Source organism: Lampetra fluviatilis, chromosome 10 (assembly GCF_964198595.1).
Source record: "Lampetra fluviatilis chromosome 10, kcLamFluv1.1, whole genome shotgun sequence".
NCBI lineage: Eukaryota > Metazoa > Chordata > Hyperoartia > Petromyzontiformes > Petromyzontidae > Lampetra > Lampetra fluviatilis.
In genome coordinates, this window is record NC_136284.1 from 11,166,998 (window position 1) to 11,190,449 (window position 23,452).

Genomic DNA, 23,452 nt, shown 5'->3' on the forward strand with positions numbered 1-23,452 from the left:
ACCACCTTTGTCTCTCCAGTGCTAGGTGGGAATCCCTGGACTGGTCCAGCCGTCTTCATAGCGCAATGCACTAAACCACTGCGCCACCGCTCACCGAATATACTAACACAAATATATATTTTTAAATACATGTTCTGAGCAAAGGCCCAGAACATGAATCGACCAGCAATGATCAGAATCAGTCCTATCACAGTTGTAACAGATACGAGTCCACACGTTCTTTGAAATGAGTCATGGGTTTAAGAGCTTCATAAACGAAACGAAAATAGACGGTATACATAGACACATACTCATACTCACACATGCTGACACAAAGACAAGACAAAGATGCCCCGTGTAGCCTTAACAGACTGTAGGGGCAAGTGCTGTTAGCGAGCAAAGGCTGGCACGGCACACGAGGGGGTGGGCGGCCATCACCACGCCGAGCCGCCTTCGTCTTCCTAGTAGCGATGTTTACACATCGTACCAGGTACTCATTTGAGGCCGAGTGGACCTAGGAGAGGGCCCAGGACCTAGGAGAGGGCCCAGGACCGGTTCAGATAATCGTCACTGGTGTCGGCCGTGAGCGGGAATCGAACCCGGGTCGCCGGATTTTTAGCGCAGCACGCTAATTACTACACTACCGCTCCCCCACTACACATACGCTGACACACACATATGTTCACATGCACATCTTCGGGAGACAAATTTAGTCCTTAGGGCTTAACCCGTGAAATTTCACGGACATTTTTGGGTGTGCGTTAATACTGTAACAAAGATGCCAAGTACATTACGGGACTTGAGGACGTTGTTCCAATGTATGTATGTTGAACTTCGTTCGCACCGTACGTAGCCAACCGTGCTAATCGGAGGTGTTAAGCAGACATCCGCATTTCGCACGGTGGTAAAATGTATCCCTGCTAATAAAGCCCCCAAGGTTCTCCCATTGACATCACGGAGTTCTAACTCTGGTCGTTGACGTGGTCAGTCTGCAGCAGAGGTCGCAAACGGGTTTTGATTCCGTACCCGTACCTGGCCGGGTACGGGTACCCGTTCCCTACCCGTACCCTACCCGAAATGAGTGACAAACGGTTACTCACCAGTGACTCACGGCCTACCCGTACCCGGCCGCACCAGGGTCGCAAACGGGTACCCGTACCTGGCCGGGTACGGGTAGCCGGGTATTGGGTACGGGTATCGGGTACCCGGTTGCGACCTCTGGTCTGCAGATCGGGTAGACGTCGCCTCGCCAACTTGACAGAACTCGCGGCAGCCCTGAGTCGCCTTATCGTGGGCTACCATCAAATCGCCAACGCCACCGTTGGCTGCTGGTCGGTGAGGCTTGGGATGGGGAGGTCAAAGAGCAGAGGTCAGCGCGAAATCAAAGCGACGGACTCCAGCCGTCCAAGCGAAATAATAATGGTGACGACGGGGAACGTGATCGTGCAAAGCAGCAGCATACCAATGTACCTAGCGACATTTTAATACAATTAAGTAGAATTGGGCAGGGCACATCGTGGCTAGAAGGGTTTGATGATGATGATGATGGGTGATGAACGAATTTGGTGACGGAATATCATCTAAAGGAGAGAACACGCCCGAAAGGAGGACGTACCGCCATGTAGTGATGACATTAATTTATGAGGGGGAGACCTTCATCCAGCAGCGGATAGATGACGGCTGAAAATAATGGAGTTAATTTGAATAACCTTTTCTCAAGAGGCTGATCTCTGAGTGGCCTTCAGTAAAAAAAGGTGACCATTTATATATATGAATACTACCAGTTGCCTGAAATAGCTAATTCAATCGTTTCCTCTAGGTTAAGAAAAGCATACGGCGTTAATGATTGTAAATTATAATCTATACGTGTATGCAGAATAAACCCACTTTGGCCTCATAAGCAATTATCATATGTCCATGTGTACACTTAGTATTGCATCGCATTCGTTGCGTTTTAAACGGACAGTAGAGCTTGCGTTAACGTCTACAATTTTAATAGAGGTGTTTTGAGTTAGATCGCGTAAATATATGAATGTGTCGTTAAACCCGCCACCACCCGACACAGCCAATCAGTTAGGGTTGTCACGTAAACAGAAAGTGGCAATTCGTCACTAGTACAGCACACCCGGTGTGTTGGAGAGCCTAGCCACAACATTTACAATTGATGAATTGAGTACGCCGTTTCGCCAGTAATTACAACTAGCTTCATCAGGCGACAGCCAATCTGGCTGTTGTGGCTTGGCTGTACGAGTAACGAATTGGCCACGTTCTGTTTACGTGACAACCCTTACTAGTTGCCTGTGTCGGGTAGTGGCGGGTTTTAACGACACATTTATATATTTACGCGATCTAACCCCCAAAAAACACTCTATCATGGATGACATTGGTCGCGAAATCCTGCCACTGGGTGTTAAACTGTGTAACGATTTTGTTCTAGATTTGAAGCTTTTGTGACTGCAAGGATTCATATTCTTAGGTTTTTTCGGTAAAGTCACGTTTCGGAGGCAACACAAGCCTCCGTCTTCAGGTGAAGACGGAAGCTTGTGTTGCCTCCGAAACGTCGTGATTTTTTAATTTTACTTTTATTATTTTAAATTTTTTACCTACGTGACTTTACCGAAAAAACCTAAGAATATCGATTTTGTGTTAAACCTCTTCCAGGCTCAGCGAATAGAACTCTACCGCCACCTGGCGTAGAAGGCTGAGCTCCCTGGCATGCAAAACCTCGCACCGCTCACCTCTCCCCGCCTCATCACTCTCGCTTCTTACACCTCGTCTGTCTCACCTATGTGTGCATCCCATGTCACCCATCAAGCTACTACACGTGGACCCTACGGAAGAGTGGTTAGCACCATGCCTGGCCGCCTTCATCTCCCTGGAATACCGAAAACCCAGGTATTCCAGCTCAGTGGGCTTTACCTGGTGAGATCAACAAAAAGCAAAGTTACGATTTCCTTAACTTTCCTACGCTTTGCACTCGTCATGCTTTTGCAGCGTTTGTTGTTGTCACGTTCTGACCTGCCCCTTAGGGGCCGTCCATAAATGACGTCACGCAATTTTGTAGATTTTTTTACCCCCCCCCCTTCGTCAAACGGCGTCATAAAAAGTCAGACCCTCCCCCTCAAATATTACGTCACAAAGCTCTACCCCCCCCCCCCCCAAATATATATAAAACATGCTTCAAATCGCTTGAAACTATTGTCATTGTAGTGCGTATTTAATGTGGCGCTGCATTCTGATGTTGTAGGAGAAAACATTTATTAAAACGTCTGTTTAATTAAGTAGAACGTGTTGTCTATATTTATTTAAAGTTGCGCATTTTGATGTGACGTCACATTTCTCAAATCCCCCCACTCGTCAAACATCGTCACAAATGTCTGACCCCCCTCCCCCCCACCCCTAGGTGCGTGACGTCATTTATGAACGGCCCCTAAACAAAAAGCAAAGTTACGATTTCCTTAACTTTCCTATACGCTTTGCACTCGTCATGCTTTCGCATCGTTTGTTGTTGTCACGTGCTGACCTGCCCCTTACTGGACAAGTGCGAGACAACAAAACGCACAGAGAGAGAGAGCTTCACAACTCGTCGTGATCACTCCCGCAGGGAGATCGCCAACAGTCTCGGTCACAACACAAGCGCCACGTGCCACAAGCCACGCGCCGTCTGGTGAATGTTCATGCGCAAGGAGGCGCACAAAGGTGGATGGAGGATGGGGGGGTGGAGGTGTGGGGGGTGGAGGTGTGGGAGGTGGAGGTGGGGGGGTTGGCGGTGGGGGGAGGTGTGGGGGGGAGGTGGGGGGGTGGAGGTGTGGGGGGGAGGTGGGGGGACAGAGATGGGGGGGGGACAAAGGTGGGGGGACAGAGGTGGGGGGACGGAGGTGGGGGGGCAGAAGTGGGGGGGGGGCAGAGGTGGGGGGAGTGGAGGTGGGGGGGGGACAGAGGTGGGGGGGGCAGAGGTGGGGGGGGTGGACAGAGGTGGGGGGGGGCAGAGGTGGGGGGGTGGACAGATGTGGGGGTGAGTGGACGGTGGTGGGGGAGGTGGGGGGGGACAGAGGTGGGAGGACAGAGGTGGGAGGGGCAGAGGTGGGGGGTGGAGGTGGGGGGAAAGAGGTGGGGGGACAGAAGTGAGGGAGGGAGTGGACGGAAGTGGGAGGGGTGGGTGGGTGCGAGATGCCAAGCTCGCGAGGTCTGTGGACAATGGCTGGAGGGAGGCGCGGGTTAAACGCGAGTCACACCGCAGGAAGTGTCGTCACGTCATAATCATCGTGGTCATCCTCTCGGGGCGATGAAGAGGTGATCCCAGGGGGGTAGTCAAGGGCCACACACACACATACACTCATACACACTCGCAGAGTTGCTGCTGCTGCTGCTGTTGTGTCGTTCTGTAGCTTCCAGCCACGCGCGTCGTCTTTAGAGGCCACGTGTCCGTCCCTTAGTGCATCAGCGCGCGTCTCTGACTTTGTACGGGTTGGTCTCTGGCAAGTGTTCACCCGCGATGGGATTGTAACGCTAACTAACCCTAGTTCGCGTGTTTATTGTTTGTTCATTTTTGTTTTTTCCCACGCTGCGCAGTGTACAGTTCAGCGGAAGTGAACGCTCAGGTGCCGTGTTCGCTGCACCGCGCTGACGGCGTGGTGGTGTCAACACGGCCTCACTCGGGGTGACTAATAACTTCGACCAACTTCGACCAACTTCTACTAATTACTGTCACTGGTGGCCCGGTCCCAGTCGCGTAACGAGCGTGGGGGCAGGGGGGTGGGTGCCTTGACCACCCCCTGGTGGCCACAGCTACGAGTTGCCCGCCCCCCCCCTCCTCGTCAACGCCCACGAGATGTGTAATTGATTCTAGATTTGAAGCTTTCGTGACGGCAAGGATTCATATTCTTAGGTTTTTTTCGGTAAAGTCACGTAGGTAAAAATTAAAATTAATAAAAGTAAAATATAATAAAAATCACGACGTTTCGGAATCAACACAAGCTTCCCTCTTCAGGTGGAACAGTCACAGCACGTGACTTTACCGAAACAACCTAATAATATGTGTAATTGAATACACACATTAGGCAGGAAAGACAAGATCATAGGGCTCGCATAATGCACATGCATAATGTGCGTTGACTCAGTAACCCCCCCCCCACCACCACTTTGTGCAAGAGCGCAGAAGCGTGGTCACCACATCTACGCCTCGATATCAGGAACGAAACAGGTGGACTTACTCCACAAATCTGGCTGTCGCCTGATGAAGCCGGTTGTAATTACTGGTGAAACGTCGTACTCAGATTGTAAATGTTGTGGGTTTACTCTCCAACACAACGGTGTGCTGTACTAGTGACGAATTGCCACGTTCTGTTTACGTGACAACCCTTACTCGTTGGCTGTGTCGGGTGGTGGCGGGTTTTAACGACACATATATTTACGCGATCTAACCCAAAACAACTCTTATGGATGATATTGGTCGCGAAAGCTTGCTACGTGTTGAACTAAGTGTATACGAACAACAACACTTATTTAAAACCCAGTTTAATATGGGTTTTTTTTACAAAAATGAAATGCTTTCTTTTACATTCCACGTTTTAATTTCATTTTTCTCAAATCAAATGTTGGGGGCCCCCTGAGCTGATAATGTAGTCACTACGGCAACTACCATCTCCCCTGCGTCACCTCTTCAGTGAGGGTTACTCATAATAACCCTGGGCTCTCTTGTGAAAACGTGCACCTTGCTCGGTCTGGAAGTGTGGCCCTTGCCGGAAACGTCTAAATATATATTTCTGTTATGGGACACTGAGAGTGACGAATGAGTGCGTGTTTTCTCATTACTGCTTACCCGTAGGATTAGACTTGTCACTCTTTGAAAGATGCGGTCTCGCTGGGTTTCTCATCTGGTTAGTAACAGATGCCTATCCACTCTTACACATTTAGGAATTGAATTACCCTTCCCTTACGTGGCTTATCCATTAGGCATTCATGAACTGGTGTGAACGCGGGTCCCTTGTGCGTTTGTGAATATGGGATGTGATGATATCAATCATGTGCTCAAACGTTGTTAAACAATGCAAACTACTGAACCCATGCAGCTGCCTGTGATGGTCTCAGCCTAATCACCATTGACTGTACGAAAGAAAGCATACTTTAAATTGGTTCTGCACCAAATTTGGCTAAGTTTAGCTTCCACAATGACAAAACTCTTATGCGCTGAACGTTGAATGGGACATTGCTTTCCATATCGTTTGTGGATTTAAGCAGGGGCGGTTTCTTCATTAGGGTGATTGGGCGACGCACCACCAATGTCATTCAACCACAGAGTCATGCTAGCCGTCACTGTGCCTCTGGATATAGTCCAATCAGCGTCATGCTACGTTCTGTGGAGTACCGCCTCTTTTTGGGCGATTTCCCTCCAGCTGAGAATCGCCCCGAGTGGTCCCATAGACTTACATTCAAAGATGTTTTTTTTCGAACGGGGGCGCTGCAATGCATTCTCTATGGCTTCCGGGAGGGCTCGCCCTAACGTGCTTACGTCATCATACGTGCTTACGTCATCATACGTAAGCACGTTTCATCCAACAATATAATTTGTCGCCACCTAGTGGAATCTTTAATAAAATAAACTTGAGTGGTTTGTTTTAATAGTGAGTATAGAAACAAACAAGATGTATTGTAAGAGTCACTTTATTTTTCATTAATATTAAAGAAGTGAAGTTGCCTTTACATGCTTAAGCTGTTAATTTATCCATTGCATGGGTGGACCTTATCCTTATCAATCATCCAGACATTTGCCCCCCCTGAGAGATTTTGCAGGAGCCGCCACTGGATTTAAGGGTCACTTGAAAAGTATAAAAAAGTACTTCTTTGATATCCGCTGGCACGAACATTTCTCTTATTACTCGTGATGCACTGCTTTGCAAGATATGAGAATAGGTTTCCTCCTTTTTTCTGGCAACAAAACAAGTGTAAAGATGTTAAAACACCAAACTGAAACTTTTATAAGGAATCATGTCTGCATTAACCACAATACTTGTGGTCACAATGCAAACAAAGAACATACTCTGATAATGTATGCATTGTCTTTGAATCTGATTGGTTCACACCCCTTTACAAAATGCAGCTTTCTTTTTCACACAGTGTGATCGGATCTGGAGAGCGGTGAAAAACACATGTTTTATGGAGAGAAGTAAAAGCTCGGTCACCATCACACTTCCTTCGGTGAGTCGACGCACGAGATATCACACGAATACCAGCAGGAAGAGTGCACAACAGTGCATGTTCAGACAAAGTGAAGAGAGAGCGCGTGGATTGCAGGCCATTCCTCCTCCACCGCGGCAAAACCGACTACAATTATGGATGCGGCCACGAAAGCGAGACGGTGCCAAAGCTCGCGAAATTATATAAATGTCACCTGTGTGTGATGTCCTTGTTTTTGTGTTTTTTTATTCTTGCATCGGAACAGCGTGGGCGTTGAGCCCCGCGCTGTGCCATCAGATGGGCACGGGCTCGTCGCTGACGCCGGGTGGCGCGGAGCTGGCCCCGCCAGGCCTGGCCAGCCGCGGCTGCACCGAGATCCCCATCGAGATGAAGCCACGGCAAAAGCTGGTGCCCAACGCGCGGCTCCGCTCGGTGGGGTCGGCACGCCGCTTCAAGGGGGCCTCCTTCCGCTCGGTGACCTCCGTCGTGGACCTGGAGCTGGCGCCCGAGCTGGAGCGCCTGCGCAAGGAGTACGAGATCTTCCGCGTGACGAAGAGCAATGAGGTGGCCGACATGAAGCGCAAGGAGGAGAAGCTCGACTCGGAGAACAAGCGGCTGCGTGCGGAGCTGCAGGTGAACGGTCTCAGTGGACTTGCCTTTCGGTCACCTCATTGTCCCACCACGTCTTCACGTCATCTTGTCATTGTAGCGCCTTTCCCTCATGTCGCCATCCCATTATCGCATCAAATCATAATCTCAATCGTGCCATCATCCCATCGTATAAATAAATCTAATTATATTATTACAGTATCGTTCGCCCATCGTGTCATTGTCTCTTCACGTCATCATCATATAATGTCATGTCTCATCTCATTAAATAATCATCTCATAATTCCATAATTTTTTAATTGCAATGTCTCACATTTTTTCTGTCTTGCCATCTCATGAGCTGATAACATGTCACATCATCTCTTTTTTTGATCAACTCAATGTTTAACTATAAGATCTCTGAATTCACAATTTCATTTCACCTTGATATTGTCTGTACAGCATACCTGTCTGCCTACCTTTGAGACTGCCTGCCTGCCACATAGCTATCAGCATTTATACCTGCCTAGTTACCTAACTGCTTACCTTCCTAGCTAACTACCTGCCTGACTACCTTTGGAAGTGTAAATTGTATTCGATCAGGACCTCGATATGAGACGAGTTACATGGGCTATCATTATTTACAAGGATGCCTACTCGTCAACAATACTCTGCACCAATCCGCTCCATCGTATCTCTCTAATCAGTGTCTACCAGCCTCAATGGACGCCAATCGATGCTGTATACGATCTGCAGGCCATAGTTATCTACTATACCTTGTGCAGCGAGATGACCAGTGCAGTTTCGGGGGTCTCCAGCCCGAAGACCCAGAATCAATTACCGGCAGATGTTCGGGATCAATCCAGTCAGATTTGCAACATACTTAAAAAGTGTGATTCCATAGAGCTTACTATGTGTGCGTATTCGTGATGGGCTGGATTCATGAGAATGCGCAAGTGTTCACTTACTTGTCCACCCACATGCCCAACATGTGCACCTGCCTGCCTGCCTCCTGCCTGTCTGTGCAGGCGCTGCAGAAGAGCTGCCAGAAGCTTCGCGTGGAGAAGGAGGCGGCTCTTGAGGGCCGAGACCAGGCCATGGAACGAGCGGCCTCATTTCAGCAAGACCGGGACAAGGTTCAACGCCAGTTCAAGGTGATGTCATTGCCTGCGTGTCACTCCTGCCCCAATCTCACTGTCCCTTTGCTAATTAACCTTTCATTATGAGCGGTGACAAGGGGTGGAGAAGTTGTAGAAAAGAAGTCATGCATACGTTATTTTGTCTCTTGAAGTGTTGTTATTTTCCCTCAATTATTTATGTATGGAGTAATAATTCATGCTGAGAGGAACTCCATTCTCTAAGCGTCTGTTGTCGTCTTATTTGACCTGCCATTGGTACATTATTTAATCGGCAGTAATTCTTGCTTTGGGAACAATTTCGCTCAGCCACTGTCATGTTTATACAAATCCAAGTTGAATTATTGTTTCTATTATCTGTTGAGATCTAGATACAAGGTGGAATCGTTTGTGCAAATTTCAGTCTTTGAATCATATTCATAAGGTCCCAGATAATGCCTTATTATTGCTATTATTTCAAATAGGCCTGTAAGTCCTGAAACCATTTCACATACTCTTGACCTCAATAACCAGAACACTTTGTGCAATAGTCATGAGGAGGCATATATATTTCTGCACGGCAGATGGCTTTTATTTGATATTGATGTCAGTGCAGAGAATAGTGGGGATAAATGGACATCATTGACTGAAGTGTCAGATTGTGTCAATGCCCAGGATAGGTTAGTCTCACTGTGCTTGTCACGGCATGTGTTGGAATTCAGCATCTTGACCTGAGATCAGCCCTGTGGTGCTTTGCAGGTATGGAATGATTTACTCCAATCAGAGGGAGAGGAAGTGTCATCATTTGGAATGGAGATTTGATTAAAAAAAACAATCCCACTTCTTCACTCGTTTGCATAGTTTCGTATGTGTGCCTTCTCGTTTGCCTATTTCGACTGAATGTAACTTTGAACATATAATTTGCATATATTGTAAATGATTATAAAATTATTTAATGCATTTACCATGGGCATAACCATCAATTTTAATTCATTAACAATAAAGCTTAGTATAGCTGCAGATGAAAAGAGCAATAAGAATAGCATAACATGTAAATGTACCAATCGTGCATACATTTCTGAATTGCCCATGACGGTGGCACACAATGACACCCCTTCTCAAATCGCAGTATTTATACCATCAATAAAATGTATCTAATGGAAATATCATGGCTCATTTACGAGTGGGCCCACATTGGATTGGATCACTGCGACCGCGGGGTCCGTAGGCTGACGAGCGCCATTGCCGCTGCAGATATTCCGCGAGGCCAAGGAGAAGGAGGTTCAGGATCTGCTGAGGGCCAAGCGGGACTTGGAGGGGCGGCTCCAGCGCCTGCAGGCCTCCACTGGGGTTGGCGGCGCCGGCTCCGCCGCACCGGCCTGCGAGGGCGGTGACTCGGACGGGGACGAGACTCGCACGGATGTGGCCGGTGAGATTAATTATGGAGAGATCGATACGCGTGTGGCTTTTTGTTGTTGTCTTTGCTGCAGGTTTATCACAGTCGTATACCAGTGGCGCCATCGGCATCGTGCCATGAGACGTGTTTCCCATTCGGAACTCTCGCAGAGCGGTGCATCGCGCCCCATATTAGAGAACAGCCCGGAGTTAGAAATATCACAGCTACTTACGAGATCCTTTCAAGAAATGGATGCTGAACCTTTCCACCCTCACGATATCGAATTCTCTCTCTCTAATAACAAATGTTTTGTTTGTGGGATTTAATTTAGAACATAAATATAGCCAAATTAAGCAAACAACCAAGTGTAATAGATATGTGTATTTTGTGCATTGTAATAGCCATCGACTCACTACACCTAAGAATCTCGTTGAATCCAGATTGAAAAGTAATTTTATCAGAACTACTTTATTTGTTTAGTTTGTTGTCCTTACCCTGCACCATTACCACAGTTGGCTACGCACGGTTGGGAACAAAGTTCAAAATACATAAATACATAATCACGGGCAATGAAACCTGGAATCGAACTCAAGTCTCAGCAGTGCCATCTCGGTCTTCTGACCACTGAGCCATCTGGTGACCTGTTTTTTTTAGAGGTTCTACGTTGAACATTGAGTGCATTTTCATGACTTCATAACCATGTCTTTTGCAGCGTTCAATACGTGTGAATATGTTCGTTTTTAAGCACGTGATTTGGAAGTGTTTCTAGAATGTGCTACTACTTAGAGGTTATTTGTTTATTTACTGCATATAAAAATGACATGCTACAATAAATGGAATGACATTTGTATGTTTCTTGTCTTTATATCACGAATGTACATTGTCTTTCACATTACCATAATTTACCCGTGATGACAACTTCAAAATGCTTCTAATCTGAGTTCACTTTGACAGCTGCCTACCATTGAAATCACTTTCTTATCGGTCTGATAACACACATTCATTTATAAATAATTATTAAAAAATATATATTAAATATATGACATGCTGAATTATCCCGTAGAGGGATATGTTGCCTATATTTTAAACTCAACAATGTAATGACTGAAATGTTTATTCAAAAAGTCATCTTTAAGAGGCAATGCAAATTTGGAATATTTTAAATTAAGAAATAAATGGATAGAATATCTGCTTATCTGCAATAAAATCATTGTTTTTCTGTGACAGTAGCAGCGCAAAACTGGATTCCCAGGCTCCACATCCTGAGGGAAAAATGATTTAGAGTAAATAAATAATTGATAACGTCATAATCGGAGTCGGAATCTAATGAACCCCTTACCTACCTGATCCTAAGGCAAGTTCTATTTTGCCATTGCATTTTCTCAGCTTATATTTCAGGTCAGGGAATGCTGTGCGTATGCGAGCATTTGTGAATTTTTATATATATAAAATGTATAATCTTGAACTCATTATTGATAAACACGTTTAATATGATTGTGACCTTGATTTCTTAATCAATCTGTACGGAACCAAATTTTGAAAATGTCACTCCCATGAATTAGGTTTTAGATATGCTTTGCTTGCTACACACATCGTATATACATAGAGTACGTTGACCTGGTGCACAACATTAAAAGGCAGGGGAAAACGTGGCACACAATGTAAACTAGTTGATACGTTTAGGAACTTAAATTCATGTTACATTGGTCACAGCCCAGTCACCAATGCTGGGACACAAAATCCCATCCTTAATGTTTATGTTTATTAGTGTAGGTGCTAGGTGGATCGTTACATGGGAGACGGCGGCGATTTGGCGAGGCCTTCATCCAACAGTGGATTGACAATGGCTGAGCATGATTATCAGCGCCATTATCCAACGTCTTGAGATGTACTCGCATCTGGATGCTATGTGAATATGCATTCTATTGTATCATAGGACAGAGGGGACATACGGTCAACAACGGAAGAACGGGTGACTTGGATATGGGAAATTTAAAGAAGTTCAATCTTGACTTAAAGCTTTCGTGACTGCAGGAATTCATATTCTTTGGGTCTTTCGGTAAAGTCACGTAGATAGGTTCAAAAATATTTTTTTTTAACCAAAAATATTTTCTTTGAACCTACCTATGTGACTTTACCAAAAGACCCAAAGAATATTAAAGAAGTTCATCGAATGGGACAACTGGCAAAGCGGTCACACGGTGTCTTATTGGAGAGCCCTTGCCTGCCAGACTACCGCTGTGCTCTCTGTTGTGGGGTTACAGCGAGAAGGCTTCCACTATCGAGGCTGGCGACGAGGAACGCAAATATCACAAATATTGCTTTAAACTAAGACGATTATTGATGGTCTATCTGGTCACTAAATAACTGCACAAAAAAAAACATTAAGTTAGATTTCTTGATTTGAAGCTTTCGTGACTTTACCGAAAGAACCAAAGAGTAAGTTTGATTTGTACATGCTATTTTGATTTGTGCATGATATGGATATATTTCCACTTTGATTATAAAATAAAATATTGGTGTGACTGACACGTGAAATCCCCATAGCAGAGAGCATATGAAAGTGCACCCACTGCTGCATTAAGAATACATTTGCTGCTTAAAGGATTTATTAAGATAAGTCCTCTTTTCTGACCTATGGAGTATGCCTCTCTATGAGATTTTCTGATGGATTCTTTGTTGTCGTGACATGCTGCTTATGGCACAAGTGGAATAAATTGGTTGGGAAAAAAGATAAACAAGTTAAGGAAATAATGCATTTACATGGCTTATCTAAAGCTTTTCAACACATGTGTATCTTCAGAAGTATTTCATTAGCAGTACAGAAGCCATCAGGAAGCATTCAGGACAGGCTGACAGGTAGCTTGCCTGCAAGTTTTGGTAAAGCCTTTTATAAATTTGGCCGGTTTTCAAAAGGGGAAATCCCTAACAGCAGCAGAACATTATACCACAGTTTGGTCAATATTCGATCATCTTTACATGCTTCATCATGCCTCACCTCCCCCCCCCTCCGTTACGCATGGATGGACCGACAGAGGGAATGCATACATGCTTTAAATTTTGGTTGGGAAGTAGAAAAATGAAAAGAGATAAAACGTGCTTAGAGCTCACATGTAGCTGTCTTGTGGCGCAGGGTCGGCGGTGATGGGGAGCCATCCGTCGATGGGCAGCATGGTGCTGCTCGCCAACTCCATGAGAGGGCCAGAGCTGGCACACAGCCTCGTCGACCTGGAAGGAACTTTCACCAGCGTCAACCGTGGTGAGCCCTCCCCATCCACCTACCCACGGGTCCACCCGCCCGTCTGCTCACCTGACAGCCTGCTCGCTTGCCCACCCACTCACCTGCCCGCCCGCTCACCTGCCCGCCCGCTCGCTTGCCCACCCGCTCACCTGCCCACCCGCTCACCTGCCCGCCTGCTCGCCTGCCCACCCGCTCACCTGCCCACCCGCTCACCTGCCCGCCCGCTCACCTGCCCACCCGCTCACCTGCCCACCCGCTCACCTGCCCACCCGCTCACCTGCCCGCCCGCTCGCCCACCCGCTCACCTGCCCACCCGCTCACCTGCCCACCCGCCCACTGGCTGCCTCTACACTGTGACACACACATCACATTTTTTTAATTCATAACTTGTGAACTCTGTATAGTTAGGGCAGAATTAACTACAAAGTATGTGGGGATTCCTTAAAAATATATTGTGAGACCATGGTACAAGGCACATGCATTCTAGTGGCTTTGGAGTTTGGGGATTACATTTATTTAAGTTTGAATTGTATAAAAATGTAATTATTGGTTCTAATGAGAGTATAGGCAATGTATCCAGCAGTCAATAGATAATGACTCATTATTATCTTGTGTTCTTTAAAATATTGAAATATGCCAATTGTATTGGCTAGACCACTGCATACGATTGCACTTGGATGAGTGTGTTTTTGGTTGTTTGTTTATATATTTGGATTAAACTGTAGTCCTAAAATATCCCTCAGGCATTACAATTATTACAAATGGGTACACTTGTACCCTACGGCAAAATATATTGATAAGAGCCTTCCACCATCTTTTAGACTAATATAATATCCATTACCACGGTGAAGTTGTCATTTTGTCGCGAGCTGCGTGACATTCTGAAATCTATGACAGTTCACAGTGAAGCACACTGATAAACCATGGACGCAATCAACACTGAACAAAAGTAGCGGCAAGCGTTGACTCGCGTCATCAGTCGAGAAATGGTCTGCGGTTAACGGGCGATTGAAATAGCCCTCTTGCGTGACGTTTAGGTATGCGGGCCTAGTCAATGATCCCCCCTACGCCTGCCTTGCTGTCAAATTACAACATGCCATTCAATAATGCGCATTAATTAATGTCCTAATGAAACAAGTGGACCTGTAGGAGTCGCCTCGTAAAGCCACGGCAGCAGGCAAATGTTAAACGTGTCGCCATAGCAACATGATTAGCTTGACGATTTTGCCATGGTAACGGAAATGACCCGAGACTTAAAGCTGCCGATAGAATATTACAAATGTATTTTACCGTTGAAGTGTGCCCCTTTATATTAAGATCAATGCCAAATGTATCTGTTTACAAATATTTGAATAAATAATAATTAAAAAAAACATGTTTAAGGCATTTATTCTGACCGTGCTATGCCGAAGTGCTCAGTTGCAAATTGTGAATCATGTCACAACACTATGATATTTATAAAAAACAGATGATCGTTGCCAATGGGCACAGATTTCCGTGTGCACCTGGAGCCTTTGTTGACACGCGGAAGGTGTTTTATGGAACAAATGGTGATGTGTTTATAGCAGTAGCCATCAAATTTGTTCACCAAATAAAATTGGTTGTTTGTTTCAGTACCGTCAGTTCACAACGCTATTCATGAATATGTTTTACATTTTACCATGATCGTCTAACTTATGTCATTACACCTTGATAACAGAAGGTCAGAATCACCTTGTTAAAGGTATATATTATAACAATATTTATATTTCAATACACCGTTGTACGATGGCAATGATGATATCTCACATTTGCCTCTCCTCGCTCGCTCTCCCAGATGACTGGAACTCTGCGCTGAGTGGGCTTCTGCATGGGCCCTCCTCCGGCAGCCACGCTCCACACAACAACACTCTCCGCTGCTACATCATGAGCTGTCCGGACACACAGCAACACGCCGATCTCTTCGTGGCCGTAAGCGAGCACCCATCATTCATCATTCAACCCGTACCACGAGCACTGTCGCCCATTAATTGTTGTCATCATTGGGATTTGAATTAGCAACATCCATTTCGCCTACATGATGGTATTAGTTTTGTATAAGGTAACACGAAGACACATTTTAGGTGAGCCATAATAAGGCTACTGTCTCCCACCGAGACCTCGACATTGGCATTTAGCTTCTGACCATATTTCCATATGCAAGAATAGAATCTTCATTCGGGGTGTCAAGATACAAATGATTGTCACAGTTGAGGGTCACGATTGATTTAAGAATCCAATTTTTTTTTTACACTGCGGTGCATGTCTCTCGTGGCTGGAGGGGTCATGCGAACCCATTACCTTTAACATATATGCATTTTAAAGCATTGATTCTTGTGCAAGAAAATCTTATGCATGTTCTCATGAGCTTAAGAAACACTGTTAATCGACGCATTGTTACACCTCTAATCATTATCATCATCACGGGTGATGTTTTTATTTTATAATAATGTTCTAAAAATAAATCAAATGGCTCTTACGATATTTTTTATTCTTGTTGTCATAGGAATGTCACGTAGATATTTCTTTGCGTGTCTCATCGGAGTACCCCATATTGTCAACAAAGGCACAGGGAGCAGGAAAATATCGATCGCGACCTAACTGAACTTCACCCACTATCGCGCCCAGCAAGCGTCTCTTATCTGATCTATAGAGGGCATGCTTTAGCTGTCGGGTACCACTGCCGACTCTCGGTCTGACACTGTCTTTGTTCCCGCGTAGCTGTTGGGCGCAGTCAGATGAAGTGCGAATGCAGATTTATGTTGGGAGGGGTAGGGGCAGTGGGAAGAGCGGGGAGAGGTGGGGGCGCTTGTTGTTGTGCGTTTGTCAGCGTCTGGGTTGACACCATCAAACATGCCGCACATGAAACCCATCTTAGCCTGGGGGCCACTTGGGGCTTGAACCGTTGGTGGAGGCGTTCGCTCGGTATTCTGTACCAGCCAGTAACCTGGCCCTCAAACTGCCGGCTACTTATCATGTGCAACATTGTGACCCTGCGAAAAAAAAAACAGCCACCTCCTTGGACAGATTTTGTGATAAATGCGAGAGTTTTGAATATTTGTACGTTAATTCTTTTGCACTCATCAATCTCTCTTAAGGTGTAAAGTCTGTGAAGTGTGAAGGACGTCAGCCTTTTGGGAGTGAAAAATGAGCCGAATAAAAATAAGATTGAACCAAAAAAAAACAAGCGGTACACAGTATAAATGGGATATATAAGAAAAGGAAAAAATTGCTCTTAGGCATTGGGGGTTTATTGGTTTTTGTGCGTTTTTTTTTATAAGGTCGACTGAGGACAGCTGAAGCTCGCAATGTGTGAGAGTGGCGCTGTTAAGCAGAGTAGTGACAATAGCTCCTCCCTCCTGCATGCAGCATTTCGTAAACAAGCCACTTCAGGCCTCAACTCTGAACCCACACGTAGGGCACATTCAAATAACAAAGACTCAACGCATTCATCAATAACACTGCCCCAAAAGGAGGGGAGGGGGCGGGCGGAAATCTATAATAGGTGACGTTTTGGGCGGTAGCTTTGCTTCGTCTTGTCTCAAGAGAGATGAATGGCCATTGTTGATTGTGGTTGTGCACCAAGCCCAACGCCTTGTCACAATTTGTTGTTGTTAGATTTTATCCTTATGTCGGTACCCTGGGGTACGAAATAATACAAAATGGCCGAGGCAATTAAATATTTTATTTCTGGGACACTATTATGTCCAGGGCTGCACTTAACTCCGCGACTGGGGTACCAATCAATCCGAAATCAGTGCTACTCGTCGAAACGCAGCGAGGACGATTGCGCTCAAACCCTGAACGCTCGCGTACGCACCGTAGTGGTGCATCGAGTACAGCTCATCGAGATGAGTTGATTGCCGCATCGCCGACCATCAACAGACTAACAGTGACTGCATCACGGACATTATGCGAGAGCCGGGGTACTATGCTACCCCGGGGTACCGCCATAAGGTTCATTTGGATAAGATCAGATAGTGAGTTGATGTCGATTATCGGAACTGCGACTCTAGGCTGTATTGCAATGGAATAGGAAGAATTATAGGATACCTACGATTGTTCAAAAATAATTTTCCCAGTAGAACTGATTATAATTGAAACTATTTAATATGCATTGATCTATTAAAGTCACGGCACATTCATCAAATAATTTGCGTGCTAATCGATGATTCACAGCGGGCGCGAATGGCATGGAAATGCTACACTTCGGTTAAACAAGGTTGCATGAGCGAGACGCAACAAATGATAAGTGATGCAAATGAGATGGATAAAATTATAAATGTTTTTGACAATTCTGTGCATCAGAGTAGAGGGGGGGAGGGGTATACATCATCATATGCCTTTTCATTTGCATGCAGTAGGTAGATATATAGATCTAAATACAACGTTCTATTCCAGGCTCGTAGTCTTTTTTTAAAGAAAGGCAGATTCTTTTCGGAAGCTCGCACTATGGGCTGCCATGTGACCCGGCCTGGCCCCACTTCGCAACCTCTTCAATGTCCATGGGCTATCTCTGCTTGGCAGCTCCAGAAACCGCGGTGCTCTCTCGATTCTCACTTGAGTGTGGCTCATTTAACACTGAATTGGGTTTTTATATTTACTTGGTTAAATTGTACCCTGCAGCCGCATGCGCGTGAACCCAGCGGCATTAACCCGTGCAGCGTTAATGCATGTGTCATTGTCAGTTGCATTGAGAGGTAAGTGATAAGTGTTTGTGTGTTAGAGGTTTCATGTGAGTACAAGTGTGAGTGTGTTTTTTTTTATATTCGTATGCAAATTATGAGAGTATCCATTCGATGTGGGTGCGTGTGTACGCATGCGACTGTGATTCTGTGTTGCTGTGATCGTATTCATGTGTGTTTGTTTTCATATGTGTGCGCGTGTTCCCTTGTGTTCTATATATGTTCACGTGTTTGTGCATCTGATTGCATGCGTGTTCTTGTGTTTGTTACATTTTGTATTTATTTATGTGTGTGAGCGGTGGTCTAGCGGTTAGCGTGCTGCGCTATGAATCCGGCGACCCGGGTTCAATTCCCGCTCACGGCCAACACCAGTGACGATTATCTGAACCGTTCCTGGGCCTCCCTAGGTCAACTCAGCCTCAAATGAGTACCTGGTGCGGTGTGTCAACATTGCCACTGAGGAGACAAAGGCGGTCGGGCGTGGTGCTGGCCACCCACCCCCTCGTGTATCGTTCCGGCCTTCATAGGTCCTCGCTAACAGCACTTGCCCTTACAGTCTACTAAGGCTTTATGGAGGATCTTTGTTATATTCATGTTTGTGCTCGTGGCTGAATGTGTGTATACATATGTGTGTATATATATGTCTCAGCGTTTGTGCGTCCTGTGTGCATTCATTCTGAATTAGTTTTTATATTCGCGTTTGTGGTCATGCACAGGGACTGTCCGTTCATGCTAATTGAGCGTATTGTATTCGTGCGTGTGTGTGTGTGTGTGCGTGTGACTGTGGGAAAACATCGGCACTGGGGAGACAAAGGCGGCCGGACGTGGTGCTGGCCACCCACCCCCTCGTGTGCCCCATGCCAGGCCTTCATAGGTGCTCGCTAACAGCGCGTGACCGAGCAGCATGTTAAGGCATTTGTCTTTGCATGCGTGCGTCTGCAGCGAGCCGTTCCCGAGCTGCAGAGCGCGTGCGAGGCGCGGGGACACTTCTTGGTGGCCGTGAGCTTTGGCGGCGCGGAGCAGAAGGCGCTGCGCGAGAGCCGCAGGAGGGAGATCGCCGGCGCAGCGCTCCTCCTTCTCTTCCTGGGCCGCTCCGTGCCGGCGTGAGTCCCCCACGAGCACTGCCTTCGAATCAGTGCCGTTGTTAAAATGCGTCACGTGTGTGTGGAACGATTATTATATGCCAAATTATTTCCCAGAACTATATACAATGCCCAAATGTGTGCTTAATTCTTCATGCTAAGCTCTTGTCCTTCATCCTGCCCTTATATCTCACCCTGATCCTTGACCTCAGGTCTCACCCTGAATTACATTTTCATAAAAATCTTCATCCCTATCCGGCCAGTTTGTGCCGTTGGTAATAAGTTGATCCTCATTCGTAAGGTCGTAGGTTTAAAACCCCTTGAGGGATCAACTTGGGTCGGGGTGAGCACATCTTCTCGGACCCCGTGCCTGCACAGAGCCAACACAATGGCGACGAATGTATTTTAGTGCACACATACATCGGAGAACCGGTGAAATTGCACTTGGCCGACTTGATTCAAACCCATGATCTCAGCGGTGCCGTCTCAGCGCCCTGACCCTCTGAGCCTGCCCGGCCACCTCCTTGGCTCGGTTCGTCATAACCCTTTCTCCTCCGGTTGCTGCCGCGCTGAAGGTGCGTGGCGGAGGACTGCGAGGAGGCTTCCCTTCGGCAGGCGGAGGCGTCGAGGCCGCTCGCCATCGCCCGCTGGGTGGGAGGAGGGGCGGACGGGAGGGGGGATGCGGCGAAGGGAGACGCGGACTCGCCCGGGGCTCTGGTTGCGAGTCTAGCCGCGACGAACGCAGCCCAGCAGGTCAGAGTGAGCGGAGGCCCCTGGGGCCCTGGCCTGCGCTTGCAACGAGACGAAGCGCGACGTGCAAAAACTTAAGCAGCGCAGGAAAACCACGCACGCGCATAAATTACGTGACGCCTTCGAACATGCACTTGTCCTTGGATGTGGAACCGATCGGTAACCGTGTGGGCAAAATATATTTGCATACTTACTGATAATCATTTTTGCTCTGCTTTGTGTCTTCACGTTTTGAGTAACTCTTTGATGAATGTGGCCGGCTTTCAAGTCCCGAATGTACGTATGAATGTTGAATTTCTTTCGCATCATACGTAGCCAACTGTGCTAATCGGAAGTGTAGATAATAGCACAACTACGGACTACAGTGTAGTTCATATATGCTCATGTTTACGATAATTCTAGTGTCCACCCCCCCCCCCCGTTAGAGATTTGTCGGACGTACCATCCATAATGGCAGAGCATTATACAGACAAAGATTCCCCATGTAACCTTTGTATACTCTTGGGATAAGTGCTCTTAATGAGCACCTTTAAAGGCTGGTAGAACGCACAAGGATGTCGTGTGGCACATATCTTGCCCGGCCACTTGCTGACGTTTACGTATTGCGCCGGGTACATATTTTTGACTCGGTCATAAACTCTAAATTATTTTTACTTTACCAGGTTAGGCCCACTGAGCTACATAGCTCTTTTTCAGAAGCGACTTGGCCGCAAATTATAGCTCATCACGTGGAAGTTTATAGCAGCCAACAACTCTGAACTCAGGTTGATTTTAATGCAAACTCCAACTAAACCGGCGTCTGGGTTGGGATCGAACCTACGACCTCCTGTGTTGCAGACGAGGTAGTTAACATCCTGTCACCGTGACGCCCGTTTACATCTCGCCAAGTCTGCCTCGGGGAGGCCCAGAACCATTTCAGATACCACGAGCCATTGATGTGCGCTGTGGCCTGGAATCAAACGCAGGATTGTGCTGCTTTCTGCTGATGGTCTCACAACCCAGCAGGTTTGGGAGCTTTGCAAATTGACCTGATCCACCAACCCTTGTCTCCAAAGCTCTGGATTATAGGCTTTCGACCACACCCCCATCAGTATGTGCATTTATACTATGTGCATTTTCCAAGTTGAATTGTCAGAGTTGCGACTAAATCTTGTTTCCACTAATTCTGGTTTCATGTAATGTATGTTACTCTTTTAATTATGAAGGTATGAGTGTAGCTTAAATGTTGTATGGTTTTATTGTATGTAAGAATGTGTTTTTATTACATTGGATTCATATTTTCCAAAATGCTGGTTAGTACTTGGCCTTTTAATGAGCAAAACATTCTTCAACTAGTTAATCATCTTGGACCTGAGGCCCTATTTTATATATATATACACATTGTTCACAAGATATAATCTACACACACATTTCTTTCAGCTAAGCACCGTTTGCTCTTTGAAAGAGAGTGTGTTTATTGATTGTAATACACCAGACTTGAATAACAATGATCGTAAACATTGGCAGTGCTGCAGCATTCAGAGAACAAATGTGCCTTTAAAAGCATCGTAACTTTCTGCCACCAGGTTATTGAGTACAGCGATCCGGAAGAAGGAATTGAGAGGTTGCAGGCTCACGTTGGAAGAGTCATTAAGCGGGTACGGATGATCACACGTGCACTGAGCAGCACGAACACCCACAGCACGTACGGTGCAAAATAAGTTCAACATACATACAAATACAAAGATCTCCCATATAGCCTTAACAGACTGTTGGGGGAAGTTCTGTTAGCGAGTAGCACTTATGAAGGCCGGCACGGCACACGAGAGGGTGAGTGGCCAGCACCACGCCCGACCGCCTTTGTCTTCCTATAGTGGCGATATTTTTACACACCGCACCAGGTACTCGATTGAGGCCGAGTCAACCTAGGGAAGGCCCAGGACCGATTCAGATAATCGCCACCGGGTGTTGACCGTGAGCGGGAATCGAACTCGGGCCGTCGGGTCCGTAGCGCGGCGCGCTCATCGATACACGACCGCTCCCAACGACATACACACACACCTCCACCTGCGAGCCACGCCCCCCCCCCCCCATGCACTTGGGAGCGTGCGTGCGTGCGTGCGTCCACCCACCACGTGCTTCTCTGTCGTCCGTCAGGAGCTGCGGAGGTGGAGGGACGGCAGCGGCGTCGACAAGGTTTCCGCCGGTGCCAAGATGATCCGGGTGGGCGAGAGCCCCGGAACCCCCTCGAAGGCCCCCGCAACGGACGGCGGCGGCGGCGGCGGGGGGCGGCCGCCATCCTCTCCCGCACCGGGGCGGACAGAGGGGAGCAACGGCGACGGGGGAAACGCTGCGAACGGTGCGGGTGGTGGCAACGGCGAGAGTGACGAGGGGGAGGAAGATGAGGAGAGGGAAGTCGAAGAGGAGGGACCAGGCGACTTGCTGTGGGACCGCCACCTGGAGCAGGAGCAGCAGGAGGCCCTGCAGATGGCGGCCCAAGCGTCCTTCCCGCTCGGGCTCGAGAAGGTGTGCTCCGTGCTTCCCACGCGTGTCCTTGTGTCCCCCCATGCGTCTCATGTAGGATTTCCCCCCCCCCTCCCACAGCTCCAGGTGGAACCACATTGCCCCCCCCCCCCCATTCCCACTTCGGGGAGCTACGTGGGGGTATGGGCAATGCCTAGGATCGCAACCTCACTCCTGAGGTAGAAGAAACTGGGACGTATAAGGGGAATGAAGAATATCCCACAAAACCGGAAGAGGGGAGGAATTACAAGTAAACGCTTTGTATGTTGAACTTCTTTCGCACCCTACGTAGCCAACCGTGCTAATCGGAGGTGCGGGGGAAGGACGACAATGAATGGCAACCCTAGTTCTTTGTGCTCCATGTGTGCCCATGTGCTTCATCCTTGCCCTGTGCTGAGTGTGTCCAAACTGCCTCTTGGGCCTGCCTTGGGTTCTGTGAATCATACATTCCCTTGCTGAAGATTATGCTGCCCTTTCGCATTCATGCTAAGAGTTCCATTCAGTATACGACGTAAAGTAACTGCAAAGTTTAAGGGAGGAGGAATACATTTCGATTTAAATCTTTCGTGACTGCAGGGATTCATATTCTTGGTTCTTTCGGTAAAGTCACGTAGAAGGGAAATCATAAATATATAATACAATTCTCACGACGTTTCGATTGCAACACAATGATGATTGATTGTGTTGCAATCGAAACGTCGTGATAAATTTATTGTTTAATTTGTATTATTTTATTATTTCCCTTTTACGTGACTTTACCTAAAGAACCAAGAATAGGAGGAGGAATAGTCACACGGCTTGTGAAAATTTGCTATATATATGCAATTATCTTTGGCTTAATGTTTGAATTATTTTACATTCCTCTGAAAATGTCATAATATATTTAGAGGAATGACAGTTTTAAATGTAATATTAAACTA

At 46.8% G+C, this 23,452-nt stretch overlaps 1 protein-coding gene across 2 annotated transcripts in view; it reads left to right on the plus strand.

The window, feature by feature from the left end:
• Positions 1-4,177: 4,177 nt before the first annotated feature.
• NPHP3 (nephrocystin 3) overlaps positions 4,178-23,452 on the plus strand; it is a 52,755-nt gene continuing 33,480 nt past the window's right edge. Inside the window, exons 1-12 of one of the 2 annotated variants that reach the window (XM_078860531.1) lie at positions 4,178-4,272; positions 4,552-4,639; positions 7,096-7,176; positions 7,421-7,788; positions 8,772-8,897; positions 10,113-10,287; positions 13,388-13,513; positions 15,312-15,445; positions 19,141-19,301; positions 19,856-20,033; positions 21,596-21,667; positions 22,167-22,535. In XM_078860531.1, coding sequence (XP_078716657.1) covers positions 7,453-7,788; positions 8,772-8,897; positions 10,113-10,287; positions 13,388-13,513; positions 15,312-15,445; positions 19,141-19,301; positions 19,856-20,033; positions 21,596-21,667; positions 22,167-22,535 — 1,677 coding nt within the window. In that variant the 5' untranslated portion in view covers positions 4,178-4,272; positions 4,552-4,639; positions 7,096-7,176; positions 7,421-7,452. Of the gene's footprint in view, positions 4,273-4,551; positions 4,640-7,095; positions 7,177-7,420; positions 7,789-8,771; positions 8,898-10,112; positions 10,288-13,387; positions 13,514-15,311; positions 15,446-19,140; positions 19,302-19,855; positions 20,034-21,595; positions 21,668-22,166; positions 22,536-23,452 lie in introns of those variants that run through there. The other variant, XM_078860533.1, reaches the window with a different exon arrangement.